At 56.7% G+C, this 21,373-nt stretch overlaps 1 protein-coding gene across 1 annotated transcript in view; it reads right to left on the bottom strand.

Moving 5' to 3' along the window:
- Nucleotides 1–21,373, bottom strand: part of PEBP4 (phosphatidylethanolamine binding protein 4) — a 93,162-nt gene that overhangs the window by 4,640 nt on the left and 67,149 nt on the right. The window contains exons 5-6 of the mRNA XM_077789246.1: nucleotides 2,395–2,440; nucleotides 1,401–1,517 (exon numbers count right to left, since the gene is read on the bottom strand). Coding sequence (XP_077645372.1) covers nucleotides 1,401–1,517; nucleotides 2,395–2,440 — 163 coding nt within the window. The remainder of the gene's footprint in view (nucleotides 1–1,400; nucleotides 1,518–2,394; nucleotides 2,441–21,373) is intronic.

Raw genomic sequence — 21,373 nt, 5'->3', positions numbered from 1 at the left:
TAAAACCCTTGAGACACCAAAATCTCATCCTTTGGCAGCTTTTAGGGCTCATTCCGCGGGAATAAAGAGGATGGGCTGGCGGTGTCTGAATCCAGCAGCATCCCCCGGCCAGGCCAAGGATGTGATGCAGCAGTGAAATGGTTAAAAATAATCTTCAACCGACTCCTTAAACATGAGCCCCTGCCAGACCCCCACAGCTGCCTGACAAACGACGCTCAGGCATCGGATCCTGCGGAAAAATATCCAAAATATCCGCCGGGTCTTTCCCAGGAAGTGCGGGAAGGGCTGGGGAACACAGATGGGATGGGGACAGCTGGGGAATGCCCGGCCACCCCCGCCCTGGGGACAGCGAGTGCTGGGGCACCTTCCCGAGGCTGAAATCTGGGGGGATTGGAGCTGCATATGCTGCTAGAAAGAGGATTTATCCGGAAAAAGCTCCTTGGCGGGTGCCTCTGCATCCCTTCCCAGCTCCAGGATGCTGCGGTGGGAACGTGGGGACAACGCGGAGCCCCCTCCTGTGACAGGAGCGAGGGGCTGGCGTGGGGAGTGACATCAGCGGTGTCATTAAGAAGCGGAGCTAATGAGCCAGAAAACAAAGCCAAGGGCAGCGAGAACCCGCAGGGAGACTCGTGGCAGCCTCATCCCGCTCCGGCCGTGGGGTGAGCACCACGGTTCAGCGCCAGGGAAGGGGGGCTGGGGATGTTTGGGAGCCCCCCCAGCCAGCCCCTCTCTGGGCCGGGTGCTGTGGGTTACCAGGCACCGGCTGAGTCAGGCAGAGCAGCCCAGACACACCGACCCGACCTGCCCGTCCAGCCCTGCTCGTGTGGTCCCAGGCTGGGAAAGTTTTGAAATTTCCCTTGTGTGAGCCACAGAGCCCCGAGCTGCCGGCGGGGCAGGGGGGAGCCCACGCGGGGCACCGGGCACGACGGATCCCTGCCCGCTGTCCCTGCACGGAGCAGCAGCAACCCTCGGCGTTTTTGGGGAGGGTCTCGGCTGCTCCATCCTTTCTGTGAAAGATTTTGGGAGGAGCTGGGAGTTGGCGGGCGTTGTGTCAGCCCGGTTTGAGCAATCCCTTCGCTAAAGCTGATCCTTATCCGCCCCGCTCGCTCCGAGGTGCCGGTGATGCAACTCCCGGCGCTCGGGCTGGGGGGGGATGTGCCGGCAAGGGCTGCATTTCACAGCCCACATCTCTCCCTGCTTCCGATCCCGCTAGCCAGGCCGTTACCAGGCGTTTTCCAAGGGTTTCTGCTGCCTGGCAAGGATTTAACACCTCACCCACGTCCCCTGTAAGGATCCCTTTGCACCGAGCGGGCATCCCCAGCCTGCCAGAGCACGCAGCATTATCCACAGCGCTGGAAAAGCCCCTCGGGGTGGGGACCGAGGACTCGGCGGGTCCTTACCCAGCGAGTCCTGCTCCTCGGGGCTCAGGGAGACGGTCTGGTGCGTGGGCTGCCGGTACAGGCGGAACTGGTAGCGGTGGTAGCCGCTGTAGCGCGAGGGCTTGGGCCGGCTGTAATCTGGGATGCAGAAGAAAAGGGTTGAGTGTCCCTCTGAGCTGAAACTCCCACCAGAACCAGTCACCCACCCTGTCCTCCAGGCCGGGACCGGCTCTCCCACGGGGCTCCCTGCACTGTGACCCCTCACCGAGCTCAGCTGTTCCACCACAACCTCCCCTCAGCGCATCCGGGACCACCCTGACCTCTCCTCCTTCCCCCTTCCCACATCTGCATCCTCCCTGTGAGTGCTGAGACCCCCAGCCCCCCGCCAGGGCATGGCCAGCACCCCTCGGGCTGCCCCAGGGGGGGCTTGGGGGTCCCCCCTGTGCTCCAGGCTGGGAGGGAGCGGCGCACAGCTGCCCAGATGTGGGGCCTGCAGCTGGCTCAGGGCATGGCCAGCTGCTGAGAGCGGAGGTTGTCCCTGGGAAAGGGACATCCAGCCCTCGGTCTCCATCAGGGACAGGAGGATGTGGCACCAAGGGACAAGGGGATTCAGTCACCTGCAGCCAGGTGAGCCCCCGGCCCCTCTCCCCTGGGCTGTGACCTCCCTGAGCCACGTCTGAAAGTCTTTGTTCCTGCAACATCACAGGAGTTGTTGGGATTCACCTGCTTTTATCTTGTGTTTTTTCTTTCGGGTTTTATCCCTCCCCCCTCTTTTTGCACCGGTTTGGAGCCTTTCCAACCACTGGGGAGTTTTTAAACCACTTCTGCCTCTAAAAAAAATTAGAGAAAAAGTGGCTCCTCTTTCAGGAAGTGCCCAGCTGTGCCCTAGGGAGCTCCTCGTGTCCCCCCCTTGTGTCTCTCCCTCGTGTCCTGGTGTGCCCACCCCAGCCAGCACTGCCACCCCCTTGTCCCAGCTGGCTGAGACCCCATCCCCTCACTTGGGGTCTGCACTCACCTGTCAGGACCTTCCCTTTGATCCTCCCAACCCTCAGATCCGAACCCTGGAAGGACAAAAAGAGGGAGGTGAGGTGGGACTGGTGTCCTCAGGAGAAACACAGGGGGATGGACCCTCCTGCCCCCACAGCTGTGCCCACTTCTCCCCAGGGATTCATTTTTTTCCAACATTTGGTCTGTTTTCCCTGTGTAGATCATTCTCTCACCATTTCCTTGTATAGATAATTTTCTCCAGGTGGGTGGGAAGGAGCGTGCCAGGGCTTTTCTTTGGCTGGCTGGGATTTAGGGGCTCAATCCACAATGCCCTGGCACACAGGTGACACTGCTGTCACCTGCACACAGAGGCCATCCACGGTCTGGAGATCCAGGCCAGGGATCCAGGCTGTGGCACACTGGGAAAACCACCAGAATTCCATGAAAAGCCTCGGTGCTGCTTGGCACACCAGCATTTGGGAGAGCTGGCATTGTGGTGACTTCCAGCAGCATTCCCATGGCAAAGTTTGGCTTTGCTCCCAGCAAACTCCTGCTCACAGAGCTTGTCCCACTGGAGGTTTGGCTCCCCATCCCCACCCTGGGATGTCTCCCGGGAGCAGGGAGCCTTTCCTGGGACTCTGAGCATCCTGTGGGGCTGCATGGATGACAAAGGGATGAAAACAGGAGCTGCATCCACATCCTGGCCCTGCACACCCCACCTCACCCCTGACCTGCTGTGCTATTCCCGGCCATTCCCAACCTCCCAGCGCTCATAAATCCTCTCCTCTGGCACCCGTTATTCCAGTCCTGCCCACACACGCTCTGCTGCCAGGGCTCCTCTGTCCTAACCTGCCCTGGGAGTTATTATCCCAAAAAAAAAAAAAGAAAAAAAAGATGCCTCAGATAACTCCCAGCAAAAGTGCACGTGGGGAGCAGGGTTCAGCGCCTCGGCTCCCCGCAATCAGAGCTTCCCTTTCCTGCTCTGCATTGAGTCAGAGCCTCCTGCCAGCTGCCCCTGGCACACCAAAGGTCACCAGGGAGCCAAGAGCTCCCTCAGATCCTTGGATATTGGCTCCCCGACACCGGCTCGCCACCTTGGCAGCCGTCGCCGAAATATCCCGGTGGCAGGGAGGTGATGAGTAAGGGTTTGGGCAGGTTTGGGTGCCGGGGATCGCAGCGGGAGGGGAGGGAGCGGCGCAGGATGTGAGGGGAGAAGCATCCAGGGGTGCTGGAGGGGACGCACGGGGCCCTGGGGCTGCTGTGGCCCTGTCCAGATGTGCACACCCCAGATGTGCACACCCAGATGTGCACACCCAGATGTGCACACCCCAGATGTGCACACCCCAGAAGTGCAAACCCGCGCCGCCCAGATGTGCACACCGGCTCTGCGCAGATGCTCGGCGGCGCCCATCCAGATGTGCCCCGCCAGCCCACCCACACGGACCCGCCCAGATGTGCACACATGCACGAGCCCTCCAGCTGTGCATCCCAGACTCATCCCAAACTCATCCCAAACTCATCCCGAGCTCATCCCCAGCGCATCCCAAACTCATCCCGAGCTCATCCCCAGTGCATACCAAACTCATCCCGAGTTCATCCCGAGCTCATCCTGAGCTCATCCCAAACTCATCCCCCGCTCATCCCAAACTCATCTCAAACTCATCCCGAGCTCATCCCAAACTCATCCCAAATTCATCCCAAACTCATCCCGAACTCATCCCCCGCTCATCCCTATCTCATCCCAAACTCATCCCGAACTCATCCCCCGCTCATCCCGAGTTCATCCCAAACTCATCCTGATCTCATCCCAAACTCATCCCAAACTCATCCCTATCTCATCCCGAGCTCATCCCAAACTCATCCCAAATTCATCCCAAACTCATCCCTATCTCATCCCTAACTCATCCTGAACTCATCCCCCGCTCATCCCAAACTCATCCCAAACTCATCCCAAACTCGTCCCAAACTCATCCCTATCTCATCCCGAACTCATCCCTATCTCATCCCTAACTCATCCTGAACTCATCCCAAACTCATCCCTATCTCATCCCAAACTCATCCTCAGCTCATCCCAAACTCATCCCGAGCTCATCCCAAGCGCATCCTGAATTCATCCCAAACGCATTCTGAGCACATCCCAAACTCATCCCTAACTCATCCCTAACTCATCCCAAACTCACCCCAAACTCATCCCAAACTCACCCCAAACTCATCCCAAACTCATCCCGAACTCATCCTGAACTCATCCCCCGCTCATCCCAAACTCATCCCAAACTCATCCCGAACTCATCCCCCGCTCATTCCCATCTCATCCCAACCTCATCCCGAACTCATCCCCGCTCATCCCAACCTCATCCCCCGCTCATCCCAAACTCATCCCGAACTCATCCCAACCTCATCCCCCGCTCATCCCAAACTCATCCCAAACTCATCCCGAACTCATCCCCGCTCATCCCCGCTCCGTGCGGCCGGCCCGGCTGCCAGCCGCAGCTCTTCAAAGGCTCGGGGCTGCGGCTTCTCCCCGCTCCTGGCAGCCGCTCCCGGTGCGGGCACCGCCGCTATTCCCGGTTTTCCGGGGGCTTTTCGGGACAGGCCGGGCCTCCTCCCTGCTCCCCTGCCCGCTGCCGTGCGCTGCCCCGAGGCGCTGCGGGCTCCTCGCTAGCCCCGGGCATGGGAGAGTCAAAGGATAAACTCCTTTTTAAGAGGCAAGAACGGGAAGAGGGCGGGAGGGAGAAAGTCGGGATGAGCACTCCGAACCCTGCCTTATTTTCTTTTCTTTAATAGTAAACAGCAATCCTGGGAGCAAGGAGCAAGCTCTGGGCACGGCTGCCGGGAGACGGGAGGCATTGGAGAGGTGGGGGGTGACGCCCTGTGACATTTTCTCCTTGTTTTTTGCGCAGGGAATGGTTTGCCGCAGGAATAACACCCCCTCCAGCCCCTTTCCCCTTTGCTGACACGCCGGTGAGGGCGAGGGGAGCATCACACTCCGGCAGCTCCCAAAGATCCCTGCCACGAGCCGAGCTAATGGACACTGATGAGCTGCCGCCTTTATTAATGCCCTTTTATGAGAGCATTAATAGTTCCTAATGACACCATTTGAGCTTCCCAGCCTTTTATCTCCTCTTTCTCTCTTTCCCCTGCCGAGGACACGGTGTAGGAGGTGGAATTAGATATTCCCACCCTCCGGTCTGTGGCGGGTGGTGTCGAGAGCTGGTGGGGCACGGGATGCTCGTGCAGAGACCTGGGAAGCCTGAAAAATGTGTGCCACACAGCTCGAGCGCCAGGAGCTCCTCTCCAGCGATTTTTCCTTGGCCAAAGGAGTGAGGAATTTTATCCCCGTCATTTCTGGTGCCCTGGGCACCGAGCGAGGCTCCCTGGGAGCTCACGGCCAACCCTTGCTGCTTCCTGCACGTCTCAGCCGAGGGTGGTGGTGGTGGTGGTGGTGGGGGGGGGGAATAAATAAATAAACACAAATAAATTAAAGGCAGTGAGTCACCTTGTGTTTCCCTCTTGATCTTTTTGTTTTCTTTTCACCCCCTTCCCTTTCTTCCACCTCTCCAGAACGTGTCTGGTCCCATCGGAGAGGAGGGGAAAGGGATGGGTGGCGAGCTCTCGCCAGCGATTCGCCCGGGCGAGGACGGAGGGTTTATGGAAAGTGGGTGTGGGAATCGGCACAATCGCTGGCAGGGCACCAGGACAAACAGATGACGGATGGGACCCGGGGAAGCGCAGCCGAGCAGGGCTGGGCTGCTCCTGCCTCGCCGGGAGCGCGTCCCGGCCTGGCCCCGGGGACCTCGGGACACCGGCGGGGCTCAGCCGGGCGCGGGGGCTGCATCCCGTGGGAAGCACCACCGAGAGTCCGGCCCGGCGTTAACCAACAATTGTCCGAGCGGGAAGCTGATCCCAAACACCCGGGACTCCTCCCGCACTGCTCCTCAGCAGCCGGAGCTTGACGGGGCTGAGCGGCTTCAAAGCCCAGATTTGTCCTCCTCAATTCCTGGGATCTTTGGAATGAGGTCAGGATGGAGGAATTGGCTCAGAGAGAGCAGGGGAGCATCCCAGGAAAGGCAGAGCCGCTGGGATGGCAACCCAGCTTCCCTGCGAGGCTGGAACGGGGCAATAAAAGGACGAGATGCTAAGTGCAGGTGGATCTGAATCTGTTCCACTGTGTCCTTGCAGAGGAAGGTGAAGGTTTTGGGGTTTCCTCCTCCCCACCAAAGCCAGCAGCAGCGGGGAGGACCACTCCTCCCCCAGCTCCCAGAAACATCCAGGCTCGCCCTGCTTTCCAACAAAAATCATGTGAGCAAAGAGGCGATCCAAGAGAAACTCTCCCTCCAAATATCCCCGTGCGCAGGGGGGCCGGGAGAGAGCAGGGCAGGGCCCGGCCAGCTCCCAGCACTCCCAGACTCCGGCATTCCCCGGCAGCTCACTTCCAGCAGGATCCTGGCGTTGGATCTGGGGCACGGGATGCTCCCAAGCGGCCCCGGCTCGCCCACGCCACCCCGAGCCTCTCGCTCTCAGCCCGGCCTGGCTCCTCCCGTCACCGCCAGGCCGGGGTTTGGTGCCTGAAGGAGCCTGTCAGCCCCGACCCTGCGAGTCCTTTTGTGATGAGAAATGTCACATCCCATTATGCCAGCCTCCGTCGGGAAAGAAACTGGGAGAAAGAGGAAAAAATACCGAGAAACACAGAAATAGTTTGCATGCAAGGACCGGGGTGGGAGAGTCACCTTCCAGGGCTTCCCTCTGGCTGCCCTGGGACCCTGGCAGGGCTCAGGAACCCCCTGGACAGAGCCCCCAGAGACACTGGCTGTGATCTCTGTCCATGGAAAAGAGTTTTCAATCTCACAGGATCAATTACCAGCTCTGAGGGTTTGATATAAGTAACAATCAAGTGTGGCATGGGTGCAAAAGTGAAATTTTAGGATTCTAGATGAGGGGTCCAAAGGGGACAAGCTGGAGGAAATTGGGTGTGCCTTGTCCTTTTTCTCCTTCTTCATGCCCTCCATGTCTCACTGTGGTGTTGGCATTTTTCTGTTGGTTCAGGCTGGGCACACACTGTCCAACGTAGGTGACAGATATTGGCACGTTCTTGTAAATGCAGCCCAGGGAGTTTCTGGTATTGAATGTTTGTCACATCCCACTGAGGGCAGAGCCCCACACGCTGCCCTGCAGGACAGAGCTGGGCAGGGCAGCAGAACATGTGAGAGATAAACAGAATAAACAACCTGGAAACCAGCACAGATGAATTCTGACTTCTTCTTTAGCAACGGAGCAGAGAGAAACTTTTTTCAATCTCAGAATCATCAATACCTCAGATTCCGACACCAGCCTGGATGGGAAAGGCTTCTTTGGGAATGCTTTGGGAATGCTCCTGGCTGCTCTATTGTCCTGAAATGTTTTGGCAGCATTGCCAGGGCAGGGATGAGACCCCACAGAGGTTGGATCCCATCACAGCTCAGATCCGGAGAAGCCTCCCCATTCCTGCTGGGACCAGCCTGGCTTTCCCAGTCCCAAAACCTTCTCCCAGCCCAAAACCTTCTTCAACCCCAAAACCTTCTCCCAGCCCCAAACCTTCTTCAGCCCCAAACCTTCTCCCAGCCCCAAACCTTCTCCCAGCCCAAAACCTTCTTCCAGCCCAAAACCTTGTCCCAGCCCCAAAACCTTCTCCCAGCCCAAAACCTTCTTCCAGCCCAAAACCTTGTCCCAGCCCCAAAACCTTCTCCCAGCCCCAAAACCTTCTTCCAGCCCAAAACCTTCTCCCAGCCCCAAACCTTCTCCCAGCCCCAAACCTTCTCCCAGCCCTAAACCTTCTCCCAGCCCCAAAACCTTCTCCCAGCCCAAAACCTTCTCCCAGCCCAAAACCTTGTCCCAGCCCAAAACCTTCTCCCAGCCCCAAACCTTCTTCAGCCCCAAACCTTCTCCCAGCCCCAAAACCTTCTCCCAGCCCCAAACCTTCTCCCAGCCCCAAACCTTCTCCCAGCCCTAAACCTTCTCCCAGCCCAAAACCTTCTTCCAGCCCAAAACCTTCTCCCAGCCCTACACCTTCTCCCAGCCCCAAAACCTTCTCCCAGCCCCAAACCTTCTCCCAGCCCCAAACCTTCTCCCAGCCCCTGCCCCGGTGCTTCTCCGCTGCCCCAGTTCCTGGATCCAGGTGTGAGTCAGGGCTTTGTGCTCGGAGCCGGTTTCGGGCACAGCTGGAGACGTGGCCAGGCCATCCCGGGCCCGAGGCAGGAACAATTCCCAGAATTTCCCCGCAGCCCACGTCTCCATCCAGACTTCCCACCTGGATCCTCACTGCTTTGGGAGGAACAGGAGTCAATCCTCCCTCCAGAGGCTCCTGCTCCTCTCACAGGCTCCAGGAATGCCCAGCCCAGCCCTGTGGTCCCCGAGGAGGGTGGGATACGTGGAATCACCCCGTCTCCAGCTGCCAACTCCCTTACCCAGAGCCCATTCTTTCAATTTATTGCATTTTATATTGATGGAATTGCACCATTCCAAGTGATATTTGACTTGTTCCCCATCAGTCTGCACCGGAAAAAATGATAAACCACTGTGATCTGAGCCACATCCAGGCAGAAAAAATAAGAAGAAGTGGAGAAGGTACTTTCCCTTCTACAGGGAACTTCTTCTCAGGGCAGATCCAGAACCTCAGAAAAAATAATCCTGGGTGGGTTGGATTTGTCTGTTTGGGGACTGACACAGCCACAAGCACCAAAACTGGGTGATTTTAACCCCAAAATCGTGCCAGGACACCCCATCCCAGCAGGCAGAGACCAAGATTGACTGCACACCCTCATCCCAAAAACTCTGAACTCATCACAACTCCTGGGAAAATTCGCTGAGGGTCCCCAGGGAGCAGGAGGGACCCTTGGGAGGCTCAGGTGGGAGCAGACCCGGGAATGTCACAGCTCCAACACGGATCTGAAGAGCCTTTCCCACTTTTCCAGGGTCTGAATTCCAAGGATTTACCCCTCCAGCCTTTAGGATCCTTAGGCAGCTCTTGGCACCGACCTTTTTCTAGCTCACGATCACTGGGGAAGGCGACCATAAAAATATATTAAAAAATAAATATCGGGCACAGCTGTAATTTAAATGCAGCTTTGTCTGATCCACCCTAACGCCGCAGGGGAGGACGTGCCACGGGTTATTAACTGAGCCAAATAAACATAAATCACCTCCCTGCCTGCCTTTTGCAAGGTTTTCTTCATCTAGAAATAAAACCCTGCACTCCACAAGCCGAACCATCCCTGGCAGGGACCTTGCCAGGCTCCTGGCAGCCCGAGGATGGCACTGCCAGTGCCAGCAGCTCCCCGTGCAAAGGGGGAGGCTGTGCTGGGTGCGTTTCCAGTGGGTTTCCAGATCCCTGCCCGGCTCGGGCGCAGCTGGCACGGCTGCTGTGCCCATCTGCACCTTTCCTGCAGGATGTAGGTGAGGGGGCCGAGCCAGCGGGGCGGAGGCTGTGATGACACCGGGAGGGTTTTGAAACCTCAGACAAAACATTTGTGTTGGAAAAGGAGAGGGATTTTTGGTGGTTTTTTTTTTTTGTTTTTTGTTTTTTGTTTTTTTTTTTATAAAACACCTGCAGGATTGCGGAGGCAGCTGGAGGTGGGAATGGGATGCAGGATGCTGGGCTCCCTTCCCAAAAGCACAGCCGAGCTGCTGTGGGAGGGCACGGGAGAGGTGGCTTTGCCAGGACACTCCTGGCATGGGTTGGGGCGCTGGGTTTGGGAGTCGAGGCCCGTGGCTTTGCCAAAAAACTTCACGGAAGAGTTTCCTGCCACCCTTTCCCGCAGGGGAGCACCAGGGGTTTGCTGGAGTGAGAAAATCGAGCGAGATGGAGGTTGAATCAAACCAAAGCTGAATAAAATCAGAGTCGAATAAAATGAAGGCTGAACAAATGACGGCTGAATAAAAGGACGGTGCAATAAAATGAAAGTTGAATAAAATGATGGTTGAACATATATGATGGTTGAAGGAGAGGGCTGTGCGCTCCCTGCTTGCCACGCTCTGGACCCCGAGGATTTGGGGGGTGCCCGCACCCCGAGGACCCTCTCGGGGCTGCACGGCCACGCCCCGGCCGGGCTGATAAATGAGGGATGTCATTGCTAAGGACGCCAGGGATGTTGATAGCAGCCCCGGCGGGGTGAGGAAGCTGCTGGCCCGGCGCTGGCTGCCGCCGGCAGCCCCGCCGTGTCGCAATGCCGGGCCAGCTCCGCTGCCGGGAATCAGCCCGACCCGCCGGCCCCGGGCTGGCCCGGCCGGGGGAGGGCTGCGGTGGGACTTGGGCGGCTCAGGATCCGGCCGGGATCCCGCTGGAGCATCCTCATCCTCCTCATCCTCCTCCTCCTCATCCTCCTCCTCATCCTCCTCCTCCTCCTCATCCTCCTCCTCATCCTCCTCCTCATCCTCCTCATCCTCCTCATCCTCCTCCTCATCCTCATCCTCCTCATCCTCATCCTCATCCTCATCCTCCTCCTCATCCTCCTCATCCTCCTCCTCCTCCTCCTCATCCTCCTCATCCTCATCCTCCTCATCCTCCTCCTCCTCATCCTCATCCTCCTCCTCCTCCTCCTCATCCTCCTCATCCTCCTCATCCTCCTCATCCTCCTCATCCTCCTCATCCTCCTCATCCTCCTCATCCTCCTCATCCTCATCCTCTCCTCCTCATCCTCTTCCTCCTCCTCAGGGGGAGGAAGTGGTGCTGGATCTGGAGGAGGAGGAGGGGGTGAGGATGGCTCAGGCACAAGGAGGAGAGCACTTGGTGCCCCTCAGTGAGGAGGATGAGGGCACTTTGTGCCCCTCAGGGTGACAAAGGGCACTTTGTGCCCCTCAGGGTGACAGAGGAGGTCACTTTGTGCCCCTCAGTGTGACAGAGGAGGGCACTTGGTGCCCCTCAGTGAGGAGGATGAGGTCACTTTGTGCCCCTCAGGGTGACAGAGGAGGGCACTTTGTGCCCCTCAGTGAGGAGGATGAGGGCACTTTGTGCCCCTCAGTGAGGAGGATGAGGGCACTTTGTGCCCCTCAGTGTGACGGTGGCACTGCTCAAATGCCACTTCCAGGTGACACCATGCCTGTGTTCGGTGCCCCGGGCTTTGCCACCAGCCCCGCCCTTCCCTGGAGCTCCACCAGGATCTCCCTCCATCCACCCCATGGCTCCGGGCTCCCTCGGTGCCCCCCATCACCTCCCGTTCTCTTGGGACATCCCCAAAACGCCGCAGAGCTCCCAGGAAAGGTCAACTACAAGAGGTCTCCACAAAGCCCCTGAGATTCCAGCAGGAGGAACAAGCTTGACCTGGCCACAAAAAAGGGCTGGGTGAGACTGGAAAGGTCTTTTCCATCCTAATCCTTGCGAGTGGAAAACCTGCTCCCCCTGCGTGCGTGTTGCTTTAAGATGAGTTTGCTTTTCCAGCAGCACATTTCCGGAGGATTCTTGGAGAAACACCAAATTTTGCCTAATTCAGTCATTTAAAGGCCCGTAGCCCAAATTCTGTGTGGATGAGAGCGGAGCCTGCACTGGAACCTTCCCTGGGGATGCATCCCTGGCGAGGCTCTGCTGCCGTGTCACCTCTGGGGACTGGGATCATTCCTTTCCCTTGGTGCTTGGGAAGTGCCACCACGTTCCCAGCGCTGCCACCAGCCAGGCTGAGGTCACCACACTCACCACGACCCCGGGGCACCTCTGAGCCCCACATCCCTCTGCGTGGCACAGCCAGGATGCCATCCTGGAATGCTGTGGTGGGAAGGGATTGAAACCCACCCGGTGCCACCCCTGCCATGCCCAGGGACACCTCCCAGTGCCCCGGGCTGCTCCAAGCTGGTCTTGGACACTTCCAGGGATCCAGGGGCAGCCACAGCTCCTCTGGGAATTCCAACCCACCCACATTGGGAATTCCTTGCCAAAATCCCATCCATCCCTGCTCTGTGGCAGTGGGAGCCATTCCCTGTGTCCTGTCCCTCCCTGCCTTGTCCAAATCCCTCTCCAATTCTCTTGGAGCCCCTTCAGGCCCTGGAAGGGCTCTGAGCTCTCCCTGGATCCTTCCCTTCTCCAGGTGAACATTCCCAGCTCTCCCTGGATCCTTCCCTTCTCCAGGTGAGCATTCCCAGCTCTCCCTGGATCCTTCCCTTCTCCAGGTGAACATTCCCAGCTCTCCCTGGATCCTTCCCTTCTCCAGGTGAACATTCCCAGCTCTCCCTGGATCCTTCCCTTCTCCAGGTGAGCATTCCCAGCTCTCCCAGCCCTTGGAGCAGCTCCGTGCTCTCCTCTGGGCTCATTCCAGCAGCTCCGTGTCCTTGCGGTGTTGGGGACCCCGAGCTGCAGGAGGGGCACCCCCAGAATCCCCTCCCTGCACTTCCTGGCCGTGCTTTGGGGGATTTTTGAGGATTTCGGGGCTCGCATCCGGCCGTACCCACCAACAGATCCCACACGGACCCCAAATCCCAGCCTCAGCCGGGCTGGGGGGGTGCCGGGGGTCCGGGGGTGCCCCCCAAACCCCTCCCCTGAAAATTCCTCCTCCCCGGGGTGTCTGATCCCCGTCCCGGGCACCTTCCCGGGCGCGGGGGTGGATCAAAGCCCGCGCGTGCCAGTCCTGCTCCCGCTCTGGGCCAATTTGGCTATTTCGGCTTCCCTAATCTGATGGGAGCGGGAGCTTGGGCTTGGGGGGGCTCCTTTATTCCGCTGAGGGCTTTTTTTGGGGTGTTTTTTGTTTGTTTGTTTGGGGTTTTTTTGTTTGTTTTTGATGGGGATTTTTTTTTTGTTGTTGGTTTTTTTTGGTGGTTTTTTTTTGGGTTTTTTTGGTTTTTTTTGCTTTTCCTTTCCTTCCGCTGGCCAAAAATTAAATTTTCTCCCTTTCTCCCCCCCCTCCATCGATGACGACAGCCCCGGCCGGGAGGGGACCGCGCTGTCCATCCCCTGCCAGCGCATCCGGGCGGGCTCGGCCTCGCCGCTCCCCCCAAAATCCCCCCCAAGGCCGTTTCCTGAGGGCTGGAATTTGGAATTGGCAGCACTCGGAGGGAGAGTCCAGAGCTGCCCTGGGGACGGGAGAAACTCCAACCGGAAACTCTTTGGACCTCCACAAGTTTTTTCCTCGCTTCTCCCTCCTGCCTGGGATTCCGCTCGGGGAGGATGGGATGCTCAGGAGCGCTTTGCATCGATTAGGGCAATGAGGAGGAGCCAAATTCACCTTGATTTGGAGATTTTTGGCTGCTGAGCATCCCACGGCCCGCAGGTTTTTGGCAGAGCCGCAGAGGAGCTGCTGATTCCCCCCCAAAAAATTCAACGGCAGCGGCGGGAGGAGGACGAGGGGTTAACGGCGGCGCCGCTGCTGCGCTCGCCTGCCAAAAGCCGCTCCGGACTTCCCTTTCTTCCATAAAAGTCCACCGGATCCGGGCTCCCGTGGGATGCTGGAAGGAGGGGGCTGAGCCGCCCTACCTGGGGCGCGTGTAAGCGCCGGGGGCTGTTTGTGCAGCGCCTCCCAAAAAAAACCAAAAAAAACCCTAAAAAAAACCACCACGGGAGCGGGGAGCCAGCAGCGCTCGCCTCGCTCCCTGCCCTGGATCGGGAAAAAAAAAAAAAACACACTTTTTTTTTTTTTTCCCTTTTTTTTTTCTCCCTTTTTAATTTTATTTTTTTTTAATTTTTATTTTGATTTTGTGGGCGGCGAAGCGCGAGGCGGCCCCGTTCCAGCCGGGCTGGGAAGGGGAAAAATTGCGAAGGGATGATGGCTGGGGCAGCACGTGCTGCTCCTCACGGTGTTCCACCACCGCTCCAAAATCCCTGCTGCCCTCCCAGGAGACCCAGAGCTCCTTCCCCGCGGGGCTGGAAAGACCCTGGAGAGGTTGGTGGGAAGCAAGGAGAGGAGAAACCCAAGGGGCGTCCCCCCCATGGAGCATCTTTCCCAAACCAAGCTTGGACCCCTCAGCACCCCAAAATAACCCCCCCAACTCCAGGCCTGATTATTTTGGGACACTTGAGGTCTTTTTAAAAGACCACGAGGTCTTTTTCCAGCCCTCTTCCCAAAAGAAGGGGTCTCCCAGAGAAGCCCCATCCTGGGAAGTGTCCAAGGCCGGGTCGGATGGGGTTTGGAACACGCTGGGCCGGTGGAATAAAATTAATTTTAAGGTCTAACCCCAACCACTCCACGCTCCTGTGAAACTGCGTTTTCCGGGGAATTTGGATGGAGCAGAAACGCAAAAAGGAACAAAACCAGGAGCTGCCCCCTCCCCACAGAGATGCTCAAACTCCCCCCACGCTGCTCCGAGCTCAGACCCCGCAGATTCAGGATTTACACCCCAATTCCCCCGCGGGGCTGTGCGCGGCCACACCGCAGCAGGTCCCTGTGTTGGGGCGGGTGTCCCCAAATCAGGATGAGTGGGGGTCCAGGGAGGACCCCCCCATCCTCGCAGGCAGCTCGCCCGAGCCCCGGCTCAGTTACAGCAGCAGACGAGATGTCATCACACCGAGAGCCCGGGGCTTGCATCACAAGTGTCTTGCAACGAAGAAAGCCAAATTTTTTTCCAGGAGCAGCACACACGCTCTCTCTCTCTCTCTCTCACACACACACACACACAGCCTCGGTAATTAACTTAATAGGTTTCTTACAGAATGCCCCGTGAGTGATGCTCAACATATTCAAGTGTTGACAAGACGGCGCTGAACCCGACGCCTACACAACGGGCAAACGAGGCTCGGAGCGCAGACACACCTTCATTGTCTGAAACTTGTAGTAAAACTCCGAACCCGCCCTTGTGAAATGGGGAGCTGAGCAGATGGGGCTGAGTAACCCTTCAGCTGCCAGGACCTGGCGCAGGACCTGGCAGGACCCAGCTGAGGTGGCGGCGGGTGGTGCCCAAGACCCTAAAATTAATTTAGCAGTGGGTTGGGCAAGGTGGACATCACAACAGATGCTTCCAGATATATTTGGGATATGTAATTAAGAGTTTTTAGCCCACTGGGATCATCGGCTTTGGTCCTTGTGAGTCCCTTCCAGCTCAGGATATTCCACATTTCTGTGGTTTGCTGGGCGCTTAAATAAATCAGCAACTTCTCACTCCTCTACAAAAATATTCACCCTTCAGAAACTGGCTGTGGATCCAAGGGGATGAACACGGTGTTGTCCTCTGGGTTTGCTCCAAATCGATATTTGGGGCACTAATATTAAAAAAGGCTGCTGGGCAGTCCTTCCCTGTGTGTCACCTGCCCAGTTCCAAGAGGAACCATTCCCTTCCCTCCTGCCTCAGGAATTGTGTCCTAAAAGACACAATTTTGGCTCATCTGTGCCGAGTGGGTTCAGATCCCCCATCCAAGGAAAAAACACCCTCCTAAAGAACCAACGGCACCCGTGATCAAAAAAAAAGGGGAAAAAAAAAATCACTGGAGAAAGGATTAATGGGAAAACCAGTTTGGATGGGGCTGTGTTGCAAGAGGCAGCAGAGATCCATCTCCCGCTGGTTTGGGATGGGATCTTGAGTCAGGAAAGTTGCCCAAGAAAGGGTGGTCGTCGGGACAGGTTCCTCCGGCTTGGGAAACGTCCCGCCAGCGGCTGGGACCCGCGTGGAGCAATCCCAGCCCCAGCCTGGGCTGTCATCACGGGGCCGGGGAGCTCCCAAACCCGTTGGGCTCCTCGGCGTCCCCTCCACCCGCTCGGGGCCCCGCAGTCCCCATCGCCCCGGGATCGGAGCCGGTTGGATCAGGGGGGAAAATCTGTCACAACTGCTGGTGACGGCAGAGCAGCAACGGGGTCGTTCCCAGAAGGGCTGGAACCCCAAGTTGGTGGCTTTTCCCCGTGCTCCTGCACGTTCTGGCCTCAGGGCACTGCAGGGATGGAGGATCCATCATTATTCCTAATCTTAAGTGTTGCAAAGCGTTGCAGAGGTTTTGATCAGCAGGGCAAAAAGCCTAGAACCTTAGGCAGAGCTATTTTTGGGGGATTTTTCCAGCACCAGAACATTTGGCACGTCCACTTTTGGGAGATTTTTCCAGCACCAGAACATTTGGCACGTCCACTTTTGGGAGATTTTTCCAGCACCAGAACATTTGGCACGTTTACTTTTGGGAGATTTTTCCAGCACCAGAACATTTGGCACGTTTACTTTTGGGAGATTTTTCCAGCACCAGAACATTTGGCACGTCCACTTTTGGGAGATTTTTGCAGCATCAGAACGTTGAGCACATCAATTTTTGGGCAAATATTTCCAACACCAGAACCTTGGGTACAGCAATTTTGGGTAATTTTTCCAGCACCAGAAAATTTGGCATGTCTACTTTTGGGGGATTTTTCCAGCACCAGAACATTTGGCACGTTTACTTTTGGGAGATTTTTCCAGCACCAGAACATTTGGCACGTCCACTTTTGGGGGATTTTTCCAGCACCAGAACATTTGGCACGTCCACTTTTGGGGGATTTTTCCAGCACCAGAACCTCAGGCACAGCAATTCTGGGGAATTTCCCCAGCACCAGAACCTTGAGCACATCAATTTTTGGGGGAATATTTCCAACACCAGAACCTTGGGCACAGCAATTTCTGGGGGATTTTTCCAGCACCAGAAAATTTGGCATGTCTACTTTTGGGGGGTTTTCCAGCATCAGAACCTCAGGCACAGCAATTTTGGGAGGATTTTTCCATCACCAGAACCTTGAGCACATCAGTTTTTGGGGGGGGGATTTTTCCAGCACCAGAACATTTGGCATGTCTACTTTTGGGTGATTTTTCCAGCACCAGAACCTCAGGTACAGCAATTTTTGGGGGGATTTTTCCATCCCCAGAACCTTGGGCAAAGCAATTTTTTGGGGGAATTTTCCACACCCAAAGGTGGATGCTGCAGACAAGACCTGGGCTGCAGACGGGTGAATCCACGGCGCACGGAATTAAAGATTTAGCTGGGAGTTAGCTCGGTATTGTCAGGGAATTAAAGGTTTACCTGCGCGTTGCAGACGGAGGCTTAAAGATTTTACAAACACAGGAGATTTACAGCTCTCCAAATTTCGACACCCTCGGGTTTACCCCGCCAGGGAGGATTTTGACCAGGTCTGGATGGTTTTCCTGATGAAACCTGGTGGGAATTGGGGCTCAGGCTAAACCCACGGCCACGTGGCCCCTGAAATCAGCCCAAAACCCTGAACCTGTCTGGGCTCCTGCAGGGATGGAGCCAAGTGGGATCAAACCCTAAATCTGCACAAGGCAAAGCCATTTCTTCAGCATTCATTGGAGAAAGAACCTTTACATGAAAATCTCTTTTCTCTCCTCAAAAAAAAACTCATTGGAGAAAGAATCTTTGCATAAAAATCTCTTTTCTCTCCTCAAAAAAACCTCATTGGAGAAAGAATCTTTGCATGAAAATCTCTTTTCTCTCCTCAAAAAACCCAGGGACGTTCCAGAGTTTTGGGAATTGGAGCATCCCTTCCAGCAGCGATGGCAGGACCTTAAATCACACAACCAAGGTGGGGCTGCGGGGCTGTTGTTGTAGGACACGTGAAAGCACGACGTGGATCTCTGCTATTTCAGAGATGAAAAAGAATACGTTTATTTTCTGACCCCAGCATTTATACTTTTCTAAAGGTGACAGTGGATTGGAGGGTGAACGTGCCACCTCTCCAATGACATTGGGCAGATTACCAGTACATTAAATTTCTCCACCTCTATGGAGGAATGCAAAACAATCGATTGTTTACAGAAAGTTGTGCGAGAAATTTTCTACAAGAATGTAAATTTAGCAGGCTCTAGAAAACCCTAACAATCAGGGCAATACAGGGCAGCAAATCCTGCACATCCAACAACCCCTTCCCAAGCATTCCCAAGGATAAATCCCAACGGGATGTGAGGGAAACACGTCCCAAACTGTTACAGTGACTTATGGGCACTTTATTTCTCTTTCCCCAGGACCCCTGGATCCCTCCTTCAACGGGGTTGGGGGAGAGCCAGGGAAGCCCACCCTGCCCAAAGCCTGTACAGACCCCTGACATTCCCTGTTTGTCTTTTTTTGACCTGCTGTCCACATGGACACACAGAATAAAGAGCTGAACCATATTTTGGGGTAAGAGCCTCTTTTGGGAATCTTTGCCATCTCCTGATATTCCTCCCCTCACAGGATCTCTGGGCTAGCTGATATTCAGGGGTGTGAGGGGGGAAGGTCGAGGCAGAGCTTTAAAAAATATCCACAGGGCTGGATGTGAAGGGGCTGGAACTGGGCAGGCACAGCAGCTCCTGCCTCACAGGGACTTTAATGCATGGAGCAAAGCTGAATGCAGCATTGCATTAAACGCTGCATTTCCCAGAGCTCCCGGAGCCGCGGCCGTGCCCGCTCCCTGCGTCCTGAGCCACTGGGAATCCTGGAACCCCACAGTGCCCTGGCTGGGAAGGGTGCCAGTGTCCCAGTGAGCTCCTGGGCACGCTGTGCCCCTTCCCCGGCACCCTGGGGCTCTGCTCACACACCCCTGGACCCTCCTTGCTGCCCCAGGGAGAGCCAGGGAAGCCCACCCTGCCCAAAGCCTGTACAGACCCCTGACAATTCCTGTTCTGCTCTTTGCCCCGCTCTCCACATGGACACACAGAATAAAGAGCTGAACCATATTTTGGGGTAAGAGCCTCTTTTGGGAATCTTTGCCATCTCCTGATATTCCTCCCCTCACAGGATCTCTGAGCTAGACTAAGATATTCAGGGGGCTGTGCGAGGGGGGGAAGGTCACCAAACACCTTTACAAATCCAGGGCTGGCAGCCTGTCCTGCTCTCATCGGGAATTGCAGCCGCTCGCATGCGTGGAGCGAGGCAGAGGTGCAGGAGCTGTGCAATTCCCAGCCCGGGGCGAGCGGCTCACCCACACAGCGGGAACGGGAGCTGCAGGCCGGGCCCCGATGGAAGGAGGATAAAGCTGCCCTTACGTAAGGCCCGGGGTTGCGTGGAGGATCCGCGGCGGGAGCAGACTTGCTCAGGGCTCAGCCCGGCCCGTGCCGGCAGCCCCGGGATGGATCCGGGCTGGAATATCCAGGGATGTGCAGCACGGAAGCAAACCTCACCCCCTCTACGCTCTCCCCATCCTAACCCCTTCCCAAAAAATAGGTGTGAAATATGTTGACGAGGGCGCTGGGGATTATTAATAATAACTCGGCTCCGTGGTGCTCCAGTTTTCCCGAGCTCCCTGGCAGCGTTCCGCCAGGGCCGGTGATTTAGTGCAACTTAATTATTCCCGTTTCATCACCTCTTGTTTTTGATGTCTGTGTCTCTGTCAGGGCCTCACCTTGGTGACTAAGAGAGCCGGGGAAACAAACTGCTGGAGAAGGGAGGGAAAGGGGGAAAAGCCCTCAGCTGGAGGGTGCTTGGAGGGCTCAGGAAGGTGTCCCACGGGGATGCTCCGTGCATTCCCGCTGCGGGGTGGGATGTGCGTGGGGATGGAGCCCCTCGTGGGGCGTGGGGGGCTCCCACCCAAACCCACCCCAGCTTTCAAGGCTTGGCTGTCATTCCCAGGAGCAGAGGGAGCAGCGTTCCTTGTGTGCTCCTTCCCAGAGGGAAAGGATGGTGCCGAGCCTGGTGTGCCCCTTAAACCCCTCAGCGAGGAGCTCGCAGCTCCCTCAGCCCTGGGAAGTGTTGGATTTGCTGGATGTGGCTCCCAAAAATCTGGGAGCTGTCAGGTGGGGGCTGGTAATGGAATTCTGTGGGTCCAAACCTTCCATCCCTGGTGCCCGAAGGAGCCAGGAGCAGCTCCTGGGACCAGCCTTGAATCCACCTTGTGCCCTCGGGGGGACACTGGGGACACGCACGGGACACGGGAAGGACCCAGGGATGCACACAGGGAAGGAGCTGCTCCAGGGAAGGAGGAATTCCAGCCTCAGGGCTGGAAGGGGGAGCATCCCGCAGGGGTGGGGATGAGCACCGCCCCAGATCTGCGGGGTTCTCCTGAGAAATGAAACCCAGGAGCAGCTGGGATGAGGTGAGCACCATCAGCCAGCATTTTACACACAGTGGAAAGTGGGAAGAGCCTCTTGGAATGGCTAAAAAGCTGCTTTGGGCTTCAAAAAGGGCATGGGATGCAGGACTGGGATGTGCAGCTGGGACTGGGATGTCGCATTGAGATGCAGGGATGGGATGCAGGGTGGGGATGAAATATTGGGATGCAGGGTTGGGATGCATTATTGGGATGCATTATTGGGGTGCAAGGCCAGGGTTTAGCACTGGGATAAAGGGTGGGGATGAAATATTGGGATGTAGGGTTGGGATGCAGGGCTGGGATATGCATTTGGGACCAAGATGTAGCATTGAGATGCAGGGACGGGATGCAGGGTGGGGATGAAATATTGGGATTCAGGGATGGGATGCATTGATGGGATGCATTATTGGGGTGCATTATTGGGATGCAAGGCCAGGGTTTAGCACTGGGATGCAGGATGGGGATGGAATATTGGGATGCAGGGCTGGGATTCAGGATGGATGCAAGGCTGGGATGTTGTGCTGGGGCACAGGTCTGGGAGGCAGGGCTGCGGAATGGCACTGGGACATGATCCGGGGATAAAGCACAGGAAACAGATTTGGCACTGGGATTTAGCATTGGAACATGAAACTGGGATTTGGCACTGGGACATGGAACTGGGATTTGGCACTGGGATGTGGCACTGGGACGTGGAACTGGGATTTGGCACTGGGATGTGGCACTGGGATACAGCTCTGGGATAGAGCATTGGGATGTTGCCTGGGATTTGGCACTGGAATTTGGCACTGGGATGGGGCACTGGAATTTGGCACTGGGATGTTACTTGGGATGTGACACTGGGATGTTGCCTGGGATGTTCCCACTCTGCCCCAGCAGGGCAGCTCTGCAGGTGCCCAGCGGAGCAGAGGATGCTCCTGGATCCATTTGGGATCTGCCAGCACCTCTCTGGCAGTGCCAGCCTGGCTCAGCATCCCAAGGATTTCACCCAACCCCTGGGAAAACCCAGGCTCCACTCCAGGCCATGCCAAACTCCGCGAAGCTGGGGAGAAAGCCAGGAATTTTCACAAAGAGGAGGGGAGAGCGAGCGAG

The sequence above is a fragment of the Lonchura striata genome, chromosome 32, assembly GCF_046129695.1.
Source record: "Lonchura striata isolate bLonStr1 chromosome 32, bLonStr1.mat, whole genome shotgun sequence".
In the NCBI taxonomy this organism is placed as follows: Eukaryota; Metazoa; Chordata; class Aves; order Passeriformes; family Estrildidae; genus Lonchura; species Lonchura striata.
This window is presented reverse-complemented; position numbering and strand designations above follow the sequence as displayed.